Source organism: Hemitrygon akajei, chromosome 30 (assembly GCF_048418815.1).
Source record: "Hemitrygon akajei chromosome 30, sHemAka1.3, whole genome shotgun sequence".
NCBI classification, from domain to species: domain Eukaryota; kingdom Metazoa; phylum Chordata; class Chondrichthyes; order Myliobatiformes; family Dasyatidae; genus Hemitrygon; species Hemitrygon akajei.
The window spans coordinates 8,281,840-8,294,213 of NC_133153.1; the positions used below are offsets into that span (position 1 = coordinate 8,281,840).

Consider the following 12,374-nt stretch of genomic DNA (forward strand, 5'->3'; position numbering starts at 1 on the left):
GCATTGGCAAGGCCAAATTTGGAGTACTGTGTACAGTTCTGGTCACTGAACTGTAGGAAAGATGTCAACAAATTGGAGAGAGTACAGAGGAGATTTACTAGAATGTTACCTGGGTTTCAGCACTTAAGTTACAGGGAAAGGTTGAACAAATTAGGTCTTTATTCTTTGGAACGTAGAAGGTTGAGGGGGGACTTGATAGAGGTATTTAAAATTATGAGGGGGATAGATAGAGTTGACGTGAATAGGCTTTTTCCAATAAGAGTAGGGGAGATTCAAACAAGAGGACATGAGTTGAGAGTTAGGGGGCAAAGTTTAAGGGTAACACAAGGGGGAATTTCTTTACTCAGAGAGTGGTAGCTGTGTGGAACGAGCTTCCAGTAGAAGTGGTAGAGGCAGGTTCGGTATTGTCATTTAAAGTAAAATTGGATAGGTATATGGACAGGAAAGGAATGGAGGGTTATGGGCTGAGTGCAGGCCAGTGGGACTAGGTGAGAGTAAGCTTGCGGCACGGACTAGAAGGGCCGAGGTGGTCTGTTTCCGTGCTGTAATTGTTTTATGGTTATATAATTATATAAGTGCAATATGCACATGAAAGCAGCAAAGCTACTGGGTTTCCCATAAAAGTCACACATTGTACTGACTTGAAAATATCTAGAAGCAACATGAAATACATCTCAGTATGGTGGCTTCTTCCAAACTTTGAGGACAATTAGGGAGGGAGCACATGCCAGCAACTCATAGATTTCATCAATATTTTTTTTAAAATCAGTGAATACGGAAAACTCAATTTAAAGCATCAATGTAAAAGATCAAAGGTAGACTGTTATAGGGTACTAAAATAATCCCTTGGTATACACCCAGAGAAACTGGAACACTTTAAAAAATAATTGGACAGGAAGTCTAACTTCGCAGAGGAAATTCACAAAAATCTCAAGGTATTACCCTTCAAAAAGTAACAGATCAAGATCGTGTAAACTGAATTACTGACCAACTAATGCAGTTACAGGTAAGATTGCTGCCCATTGCTTCCAAGCTTGCCCTCCATGTGATTCCAGAGTCACCAATGTGATCAAACCCTGTCTTCTCAGTTCAAGAGTGATTAGAGATGGTCAAAAATGCTGATATTTGTCATTGATAACTACAACTCATGAACGAATAGCAAAAGGGGACACTGAAGGTACATTTGCTGCCCCATTGTAACTGTACTCCACTACTCTTTAAATCAGGCTGAATAGGCTGGTATCTCATAAAAGTCAGCTTCTGCTGCACTCCCACCATATGAAACAGAAACATCCCACCTGGTAGAACACAACATAATCACCAAGCTCCACCTGCCTCCACCCACCAGAGAACATAGAATACAGAACAGTACAGCATAGTACAGGCCCTTCAGCCAACAATATTTTGGTGACCTGCTAATCTACTCCAAGATCAATCCAATGCTTCCTACCACATAGACCTCCATTTTTGTTTCATTATGTGCCTGAGAGTCTCTTTAATGTCCCTAATGTATCTGTTTCTACCACCACCTTTTACTTATAAAAATCCCCTTTGACATCCCCTCTATACTTCTTTCCAATCACTTTAAAAGTATGTCCTCTCATAATAGCCATTGCCATGCTGGGAAAAGAAGCATGGGCTATCAAGGACTTAGCATCGTACACACCTCTATAAAGTCACCTCGCATCCTCCTTCGCTCCAAAAAGTAAAGCCCCAGCTTGTACAACCTTTCCTCATCAGACATGCCCTCCAATCCAGACAGCATCCTAGTCAATCTCCTCTACACCCTCTCTAAAGCTTCCACATCTTTCCTATAATGAAGCAACTAAATCTGAACACGATGCTCCAATTTTCATAGAGGTATAACATTAGCTCTCGGCTCTTGAACTCACTATGCACTTGGACCCCAAATTCCTCTGTTCCTCTACATCGCTAAAAACCCTGTCATTAACCTGTACTCTGCTTTCAACCTTCCAAAGTGTATCACGTCACAATTTTCTGATTTGAATACCATCCGCACTTCACATCCCAGCTCTGCATCAGTCTGTCCTGTTGTAATTTACAACTACATCACCAAACTTTGTGTCACCAGCAAACTTATGAACCTATCTTTCCACTTCCTTATCTAAGTCACATACATATATATAAAAATCATGAAGATCCCTGATCCCTGTAGAACACCGCCAGTCATGGACCTTCCAGGCAGAATACACTCCACCTACTGCCACCCTCTGCTTTCTTTGAGCAAGCCAGTTCCAAATCTATGCAGCCAAGCTTCCCAGGATCCCAAACCTCATGAATTTCTGAGTGACAAACACGAGGAAATCTGTAGATGCTGGAAATTCAAGCAACGCACCCAAAATGCTGGTGGAACGCAGTAGGCCAGGCAGCATCTATAGGGAGAAGTGCTGTCGACGTTTCGGGCCAAGACCCTTAGTCCTGACGAAGGGTCTCGGCCTGAAACATCGACAGCGCTTCTCCCTATAGATGCTGCCTGGCCTGCTGCGTTCCACCAGCATTTTGTGAGAATTTCTGAGTGAGCCTACCATGAAGAGCCTTGTTGAAAGCCCTACTAAAGATCCACATACACCACATCCACATTTATTAATATGTTTTATCACTTCCTCAATCAAGCTCATAAGGCACAATATATCCCCCACAAAGCCATGTTGACTATCCCTAATCAGACTATGCTTCTCTAAATGCTCGTAAATCCTGTCTCTACAAATCTGCTTCAATAGCTTGCCTATCAGTGATCTACAATTTGCAGGATCATCCATAGTACCTTTCTTGAACAAAGGACTAATATTTGCCATCTTCCAATTATCTGGTACTACTCAAGGACAGTGAATACCTAAAGATTATAAACAGTGTACCAATTTCTTCCCTCACTTCCCATTGTAACCTGAGGAATATCTTGTCCAGCCCCAGAAATTTAGCTATTCTAATGTTTTTCAGAAATTCCAACAGTTCCTCTTTCTTAACCTCAACGCATTCCAGCGCATTAGCCTGTTCAGCACTGACCTCACATCCGTCAAGGTCCCTGTCACTGGTGAATACCACTAAGTATATATTAAGGACCTCCCCCACCTCCTCCGACTCCAGGCGCATTTCCTCTTTTATCCCTGATTGCTCATCATCTTCCTGGTCTTGTTAATGTCTTGGGGTTTATTTAATCCTACACACTATGGCCTTCTCATATCCCCTTCTAGCTCTCCTAAAACTCTTCTTAAGCTCTTTACTGGCTATCTTATAACTCTCAAGAGCCCCGTCTAATCCTTGCTTCCTGACCTTTATCTTTGCTTTCTTTTGCCTCTTGAATAAATATTTCACGCCTCTTGTCAACCATGTTTTCTTTATCCTACCAATCTTTCCCTGCCAACGGGATAAACCAAAACAAACCCATGCAAGTGCTCACTAAACAACCTCCACTTTTCTGTTGTACGTTTCTCTGAGAACATCTGTTCCCAATTTACACCTCCAAGTTTCTGTGTAATAACATATTTAATTCTTCCCACCTGCGACTTCTCAGCCCAGCTCCGAATCCGTCTGTCCTGTTGTAATCTATGACAACCTTCCTCGCTTACCACATCAACTTTTCTGTCACCTGAAAACTTACTAACCCATTGTTCCACTTCCTCAAAGTAGGGACGTGCAGACATCCCACCCTGGAAAAAAAACTTATTTCAGGGAGGTAGCACCCCGCACCCCCCCCCGGCAACCCCATATCCACCCCCCCCGTTGACCTCCAAGGGTGTATGTAATACTTTGTTTAGTGATTTTGTCTAATCTGTAAACCAAGTTGGGTATATGCAGAAAACGTGACATTAAAATATGTACTTATATTATCATGGAGTCATTTTTTTTATTCTATTACAACTTTAAGCAAGTCTACAGGGAGTTTGGCCTCATCACATAGGACATCAATAGAGTAGCTCCTTAGCAGCTAGCCAGATAGTTTAAATAATGTTAGCTATGCTAATGAATGAATGACACCTGTTAAACTCACCTCAACATGTCTTTTACATTTTAACCCACCATGGGCAAAAGAAAAGTCACTGTTGCAAACAGTGCAGCGAGCAACACTGTCATTATTTTTGAGGTGGACTGTAAAGCCCGCCCACAGAGAAAACTGATTGGTCTCTCTTTGCGCTAAGTAGACCTATCAGGATGCTCCCTCTCACTCTTCCTCTTCCTCTCAAAAAAATCAATTTCCAGGATATTGTATATAATTTGCGGGCGTCAGTATGCAGGAGACTCCCGGAACTTCCAGGAGAGGTGGGATGTCTGGGCGTGCCTGTCCTAGCATGTGAAGTCAGCTCCGGCAAACTGGGCCTATGAGACCAAGGGTGCAATCCAACAGCTATGAATGCTGTTCTGCAACAACACATGGAGAGCGAAGGGTATGACAAGGAATAGACAGGGCATCAGTCACCCACTACAACCAAGGAAGATGCCAGTTTGTGACGACTACTCATACTACTGGGCCTGGATACACAAGGTTATGAATGGAACTGCCCCACAGCAATAACTTTTTCCACTTAAAAAAATTTTCCTGCACAAACCAAAAGTGCTCCCCCAATTATATACTTTCAATACCATCTGCTCCTATTCTTGTTCAAAATATGCTTAAGGTCAGGGAATTGTGGTCACTTTCTCCAAAGTGCTTGCCCACGGAGAAATCCATCACTTAACCAGGTTCATTACCTAGTACTAGATACAGTACGGCCTCTCCTCTATTCAGCCTGTCCACATATTGGGAATCCTTCCCAATAACAAGCTCCGCCCCACCTCAAACCTCTTGCAATAAGGAGGCACCTATCAATATCTGGAACGTGTAGGTCACCCATGACAACAACCCTGTTACTTTTGCACCTCTCCAAACTGCTCCTCAGCCCCCTTGTTGCTACTGGAGATTGGGGGGGGGGGGGGGGAAGGAGAGGCGATATAGTTTGCTCCCTTTAGAAAAGTGATTGCTCCCTTCCTGTTTCTGAATTACACTGGTACAGTTGGCAATCCCTCCACGTCATTCCCCCTTTCTGCAGCTGATTAGCAATGCCGCTCCCCATCCTACCATTTAGAGGGGAACTCCCTCTCAACCTCATTCTTGCCCTTGTGGCAGCCAAGCATCTGTAGTGTGCACAACTTCTACAAGACTTTCCCGTGGTTCGGCCACACCTCTCCCCCCCCACTCACGTGAGCCCGTGACCGACCACATTTCCCTTCACCGTGCCCTAGCATCAACTGCATCCACTCTCCCAAGCATCAGCTTCTCCCTCTGCCTCCGTTCCACCAAGTGCCCCTTCCCGCCCCCTCAAAACACATTTGCACCACGCTCTGACCTTGTCCTCAACGCCGACCACGCTGCGTCAATGTCAGCGTAAAGGTTTTTCTCGGACGGTTTCCCGTTGCTGGCTCCGTAACCCGAATAGTCGTAGGAGAAGATATTGCAGTTGATGCGGGAGCCGAGGCCGATGTAGAAGCTGCACATCTGACCCAGGTCCACGGCGTTGCCGTGTGAGAAGAGCAGTGTGTAGCGGGAGTTGGGGGCGCAGCGGACGAACATGCATCCGATGCGGGTGCCGCGGCTGGTGCGGGTGAAGAAGACCTCGAGGGAGTCGAGCTCCCGCTGCGAGTACTGCCAGTCGGCCCGTTCCGACAGGTGCAAGGTGCTGCTCGCCTCGTCCACCAGCACCGTGTAGGTGGGCTCGGGCGGCAGGAAGGCGAGCTTGGCCGCGATCCGACTCGGGCAAGGCGGGCAGCAGAAAAGCCAGCACAGCTCGCCGAGCGAAAAGCCATTCATCCTGAGGCGCCCGCCCGCGGGCCCGTTCCGTTACCAGGCAGCGGGCACGCGCGGGGCCGCCAAATAACGGTCACTGCCGCGGGCGCCCGCCTCGTACGGTGACGACAGGTAAATGGCCCTCATTAGCACGGGTACGTTGTCACGGTGCCGCTCAGTTTGGGCCCGCCGCGTCCCTCCACAGACACACGCACACACGGTGAGAGAACAGTGAAGGGGGCGAGGCGGCCAGGCCGCCGATCCGCGCTCTCGACTAGGCGACACTTCCGGTCATTGGGCGCCCGCGCTGAGGGCGGGCCGCCAGCGCCAAATTCAATAACCAGGTTCCCTCATGTCGCTCCCCTAGTACCTCAGCAAGTCTCCTCACGCTCTATCAAAACCAGAAACTTTGAATATTAAATCATCCATATATACAGAGAAAGATCCCACAGATAGCAAAAACAAAAATGTACACAAGAGAAAGTCTGCTGATGCTGGAAATCCAAAGCAACACACAAAATATTGGAGGAACTCAGTAGGTCAAGCAGCGTCTTTGGAAATGAATAAACAGTCGACGCTTTGGGCTGAGATCCTTCTTCAAGACTGAAAAGGTGGGAGGAGGGTAGGAAGATGGCCAGAAGATGATAGGTGAAGGGCTGGAGAAGGAAGAATCTAAATGGAAAGGAGAGTGGCCCATAGGAGAAAGGGATGGAGGAGGGACCAAGGGGTGAGAAGAGGTAAGAGGCCAGGGTGAGGAATAGAAGAAGAGGCAAGAGGAAGGAAAAAATACCAGGAAAAATTGATATTCATGCCAACAGGTTGGAGTCTACCCAGACAAAATATAAGATGTTGCTCTGCCACACTGAGTATGGCCTCACCTTGGCACAAGAGGAGGCCATGGACCAACATGTTGGAATGGAAATGGGAATTAAAATGTTTAGCCCACTGGGAAGTTCTGTTTTGCCAGATGGAGTGGTTGTGCTCGACAAACAGTCTCACCAATGTAGAGGAGGCCACATGGGGAGCACCAGACTCAATAGACGACCTCAGAACATGCAAAGTGTTGCCTTACCTAGAAGGACTGTTTTGGGACCTGATTGGAGGTGAGGGAGGAGATGAATGGGGAGGTGTTTCACTTAAGTGCTGGGAGGGATGAATGGACGCATGAATTACGGAGGGAGCGATCCCTATGGAAGTGGAGGTGGGAGGTAAAGATATATTTTGTGATAGGATTCCTTTGGAGATGGTGGAAGTTCTGGAGGATGTGTTGGATGCGGAGGCTCATGGGGTGGTGAGTTAGAACAAAAGGAGCTATCACTGTTTAGGCAGCGGGAAGATGGGGTGAGCACGGATGTTTGGGAAACAGAGGAGATGTGGGTAAAAAAATCCAACTGAGGAGAGCAGTATCTTCATCATATGAAATGGAAATCTGCCCCAGCTAGACATCTGCATTGAGACCCAAAGCTTCGTCGGTGCATCCCTCCGTAGATATGTCAATCCTGTTCTCATGTCTGCAGGGGGATTTCAGTTCACAACCTTGAGAATCAAGTCAAGCCATGATTAAATTGGGCTACACTTTGGAAAGAGAATGAGTGGGTCTTGATAACTCAATTCTTTAAATGATAAACTACAAAATGTTCCAATTTATCTGAACTCTAGGCAGGTGAGATTCCAAGTTCTGTGCGGCTGCTTAGAAAATCATCACAAATTCTTTGCAGGATTCTTGGTTGACAAACTATTGGAGAGGATTCTTAGATACAGGATTTAGGAGCATTTGGAGCAAGGCTGATTAGAGTTAATCAGAATGGCTTTGTGAGGGATAGGTCATGCTACATGAGCCTGATTGAATTCTTCGAGGAAGTAACAAAACAAATAGAGCAGTAGATGTTGTGTATATGGATTTTAGTAAGACACTTAACAAGTTTCTCATTTAAAGATTAGCTTTATTTGTCACATTACATCAAAACATATAGTGAAATATGTCGTTGCAGCAAATAAAATTAACAAGGACTTGCAGATGACATCACACTTCTAGCACCAACATAGCATGCCTATAACTTACTAACTCTAACCCTAACCATTCGTCTTTGGAATGTGGAAGGAAGTGGGAGCACCCAGAGGAAACCCAAGTGGTCATGGGGAGAATGTACAAAGTTACTGAGTGGCAGGAATCACACCCCAATTTGGTGATTGTGGCACTGTAAAGCAATTGCACTAACTGCTAGGTTAACATGCCACCCACATTGTAGACTCCTACAGAAAGTTATAAGGCAAGGGATCTAGGGAAACTTGGCTGCATGGATTCAGAATTAGCTTGCTCACAAGAGGCTGAAAGTGGAAGTAGGTAGTCAGTGACCAGGCGTGTTCTGCAGAGACAGTGTCTGTGGTCCATTCTAGGATCCCTGCTCTTTCTGATTTTTATAAATTACTTAGGTGAGGAGGTGGAAGGACAGGTTAGTAAGTTGATAAATGACATGATGTGGATAGTGTAGAAGATTGTCATAGGTTACATTGGGTCATTGATAGGACGCAGAGCTGGGTTGATAAGTGGCAGATGGAGTTCAATGCAGAAAAGTGTGAAATGATACATGTTAAAAAGGTTGAAATTGAAAGCAGAGTGCAGGGTTAATGGGAGGATTCTTGGCAATGTGGAGGATCAGAGGAATCTTGGGGTCCGTGTCCATAGATACCTCAAACTTACTACACAAGTTAATCATGTTGTGTATTTAATATTTCAGTAATATTTGAATAATCTTGTATATATAGTAGTTGATTAAGCATTCTTATTTAAATAATTTGTTATGGGTTATATGTATAAATATGTGAATTGCAAACATCATCATGCTACCATGTGATAAATGTGTGACTCACTTAAAGTAATCACGAAGTTAGACTCACATTTCAGACTACCATGTCTTCCTTTGAATGAGTTTAATGTTTTGAAGTTACAGAATGTAACAGTGGCAATGAGTTATTTTTAAAACAAACCTAGATAGCTACCATCCTGTTGAAGTGCAGTGAGGAATGGCAAATAAAAAAAAAGCACAGCAGGTGCAGAGATAGTTGAGTTTTAAAAAGGGAAGACACAATCAAGTTTTTTTTAAAAGTCAGAAAATTCATAGATTCATAAAGAGTGAATACTGGGTGATAATAATTTTAAAAAGCAGAATTGTCTGACTACATCAGAAAGATTGATGTGTTTGATTACACAATTGTTAACTTGTTCATGTATACTGACCAAATTGAACAGTATCTTGAGACAAGTGAAATAGCCAATGAGAAATGAGTACCAATTGTGCTGAGTGTATTAGGTTTAAAGGCATACAGTTTGCTTTGACGTTTAACTTGCTCCAACCAAACCATCAGAAATGAGCTTTGCTGTTATTTTGAAAATAACGTAGGAACATTTAGAACCAAAGCTGTCGTTGATTGCAGAAACAGAATAAGGAAGGGGGGTCCATTTCAGCATATGTAGTTGAATTGAATACTTTGTCTGAGTATTGTCAGTTCAATGATGGGCTTGATGCAATGAGAGATCATTTAGTTTGTGGAATCTTACAAGAAAGCATTCAAAAATGGCTCCAATTGGAGCACAACTTACATTTAAAAGAGCAATTGAAATTGCTGATCAATGGAAGTAACAGACAGACACAACTAACTGAGTTACAGTCAGGAAGGAAAGTGAGTGTGAATAAAGTTGTCTCGATGGAGGGCCGAACAAATTGTGTTACCATAGTGACATGGGCTCACATACACCAGTTCTATCCAGATTTATAGGCAAAATTTGTAGAAAATTCAACAAAATAGGACACATACAAAGAGTAAGTCAGGCAGACAAAAATAAATGGACAGCACAGAGAAGAGGAAAAGCTTAAAGAGTCAAGTTGCAGTTTCAAAAAGAGCACTAATCCGCATGTTGTTGATGAAATGCTGATAATAATGGGAGTGACACAGGACCGTATAGCCTTAAGATTTGCATTGTGAAAATTAGCAATAGACAAGCAATGTGGCTTAAACCAGAAGTGAATGGCAAATTAATTAAAGTGGAATTGGACGCTGGTTCAGCTGTTTCAGTCATTCCACAAAATGAGTTTGAACAGCATTTCAAAGATACTAAACTGAAGCCTGCAGATATCTAACTAAGAACTTATACTGGGGAAAAGTTAACAGTCAAATAGAATGACCAAAAAGCTCCATTGAGCTTGTATGTGGTAAAAAAACAGGAGAACCAGTACTTTGTATGTGTCCTTCATTGATTGGCTGAGACAACTACAACTTAATTGGAGATCTATCCACAATTTGCATGCCACTTACCCTGCAATGAAACCAACTGAAAGCAAATTAAGAAAGGTATTGGATGATGCCACAACTGCCTCCATGCTGAACACCATGAACAATATGGGTGCCAAACTCCATGCCTTTGGTTGGAAAGCATATTGGATCAAGGAAGGACCATGCTGCTCAGGAATCGTGAAAGTGATGAAAGCAGTGGTCTGACTACAACAGTTTTTGTAGGCAACATATCTGAGAAAGCTTTTGATATGTTAATCAGACAGTTACTTGCGCAATGTGACTTGTTTTTAAGATGAAAGAGTTCAAGGAACTTCAGGATAATTGCAAGCATTTGGGTTTTGTAAGTTAAAAGAACCAGAATCTACCCTGTGTTATTGCATGAACTTTTAAGTGGGAGACAAGAGCTGCTTGTGAAAGTAGATGCAAAGACCAGAGCCCAGCTGGAGGAATGGAAGGCTAAAAAGTAAGGAGTCAGTGGAGATAAGAAAACAGACAATTTGTTGGATGATGTTGTGCATGAAGAAACCAAAAAGAGATCAGATCGTAAAGGGAGCAACAGAAGAATTAATAAGAGAATACTCCAGTGAACTAAATGGACCTTCCCAAAATCAAGATGCATATCCTAGAAAGAAGGAAAAGAAAGACAAGAAGTTGAAAAAGTGAAGGAAGGGTCCAGAGCAGAGAGAACCCTTCCTGCAGTGTCAGAGTCAATTCCTACAGCTACCACGGAAGAGGCCCAGAACCTGAGATTGTTTCACAGCCACAAATCTCACCTGCCAAGCACAGTAATCACCTTGTCAGGAAAGATGTTATCCCAGAAGAGCAAGAAAGCCTCCACAGTAATTAAATCTTCAGGCCTGAATGGGACAATTTAAAATTTATTATGCTGTGGATGACATATTTATGTACTTGTATAGTATGCTGTGTATGTAGTTGAGATGCATTTTGTATTTAACATATCAGTAATATTTGAGTAATCTTGGTTATATATTGGTTGATTAAGTATTCTCGTTTGTTTAAATCATTCGTTACAGGTTAAATGTATATATAACCTGTAATGAATTGCATAATATCATCACACTAACACATGATAAATGCATGCCTCACTTAAATTAAAGTTAGACTCACATTTTGAGACTCGTGTCTTCCTATGTATTAGTTTAATGTTTTGAGGTTACAAAACATAACAGATAGGGTGATTTGTGAAATTGTACTGTGGATTGGCCTTCATTAATCGGGGGATTGAATTCATGAGCTGTAAGATAATGGTGCCACTCTAAACACTCTGGTTAGATCACACTTGGAGTATTACTTTCCGTTCTGGCTGCCTCATTATAGGAAGGAAGTGGAAGCTTCATTGAAGGTGGTCCTTATTATTAAAGAGCATGTTAATAGGAAAAGGTTGAGTGAACTAGGACTTTTCTCTTTAGAGTGAAGGAGTATGAGAAGTAATCTATAAAATAATAAGTATAAATGATAAATATAAGATGATAAGAGGCATTGACAGAGTGAAAAACCAGAGCCTTTTTCCCAAAGAAAATAGCTAATACAGGAGAGCATAATTTTAAGGGGATTGAAGAAAAGTATGGGAGCGATGTCAGAGTTAGGTTTATTACACAGAGAGTGGTGAGTGCAAGGAACGCATTGCCAGGGATGGTGGTAGAGGCAGATACATTAGAGATATTCAGGAGACGCTTAGATAAGCAGATGGAGTGAAGGTTTAGATTGATCTTGGAGTTGGATAATTAAACATGGTGATGAATCAGTGCATAGAAGGGACATTGAAAATCTGGCTGAGTGGTGGCACAGCAGCAACCTCTTATTGAATGTCAGCAAGACCAAGGTGCTGATTATTCACTTCAGAAGTAGGAAACCAAAGCTGCATGAGCCATTCGCCAGTCCACATCAGAAGATTAGAGGTGGAGAGGGTCAGCAACTTTAAGTTCCTTAGTGTTTTTATTTTGAAGGATCTATCCTGGGCCCAGCATGTAAGTGCAATTATGATGAAAGCACATCAGCGCCTCTACTTCCTTAGGAGTTTGCGAAGATTTGACATGATGTGAAACTTTGACTAAACTTCTATAGATATGTGGTGAAGAGTATATTGACTGGCTGCATCACAGCCTGGTATGGAAACACCAATGCCCTGGAATGGAAAATCCCACAAAAAGTAGTGGATAAGGCCCAGTCTTTCGCAGGTAAAGCCCTCCACACCGTTGAGTACATCTACACAAAGCATTGTCACATGAGAGCAGCATCCATCATCAGGGATCCCCACCACCTAGGTGTAATATAGAATCAG

General features: G+C 43.1%; 1 protein-coding gene across 2 annotated transcripts in view; it reads right to left on the reverse strand.

Moving 5' to 3' along the window:
• abhd17c (abhydrolase domain containing 17C, depalmitoylase) overlaps window positions 1–6,098 on the reverse strand; it is a 37,110-nt gene extending 31,012 nt beyond the window's left edge. The window contains exon 1 of one of the 2 annotated variants that reach the window (XM_073032939.1): window positions 5,343–6,077. In XM_073032939.1, the coding sequence (XP_072889040.1) occupies window positions 5,343–5,803 (461 nt within the window). In that variant the 5' untranslated portion in view covers window positions 5,804–6,077. Of the gene's footprint in view, window positions 1–5,342 lie in introns of both variants that reach the window. The other variant, XM_073032940.1, reaches the window with a different exon arrangement.
• Window positions 6,099–12,374: the final 6,276 nt, after the last annotated feature.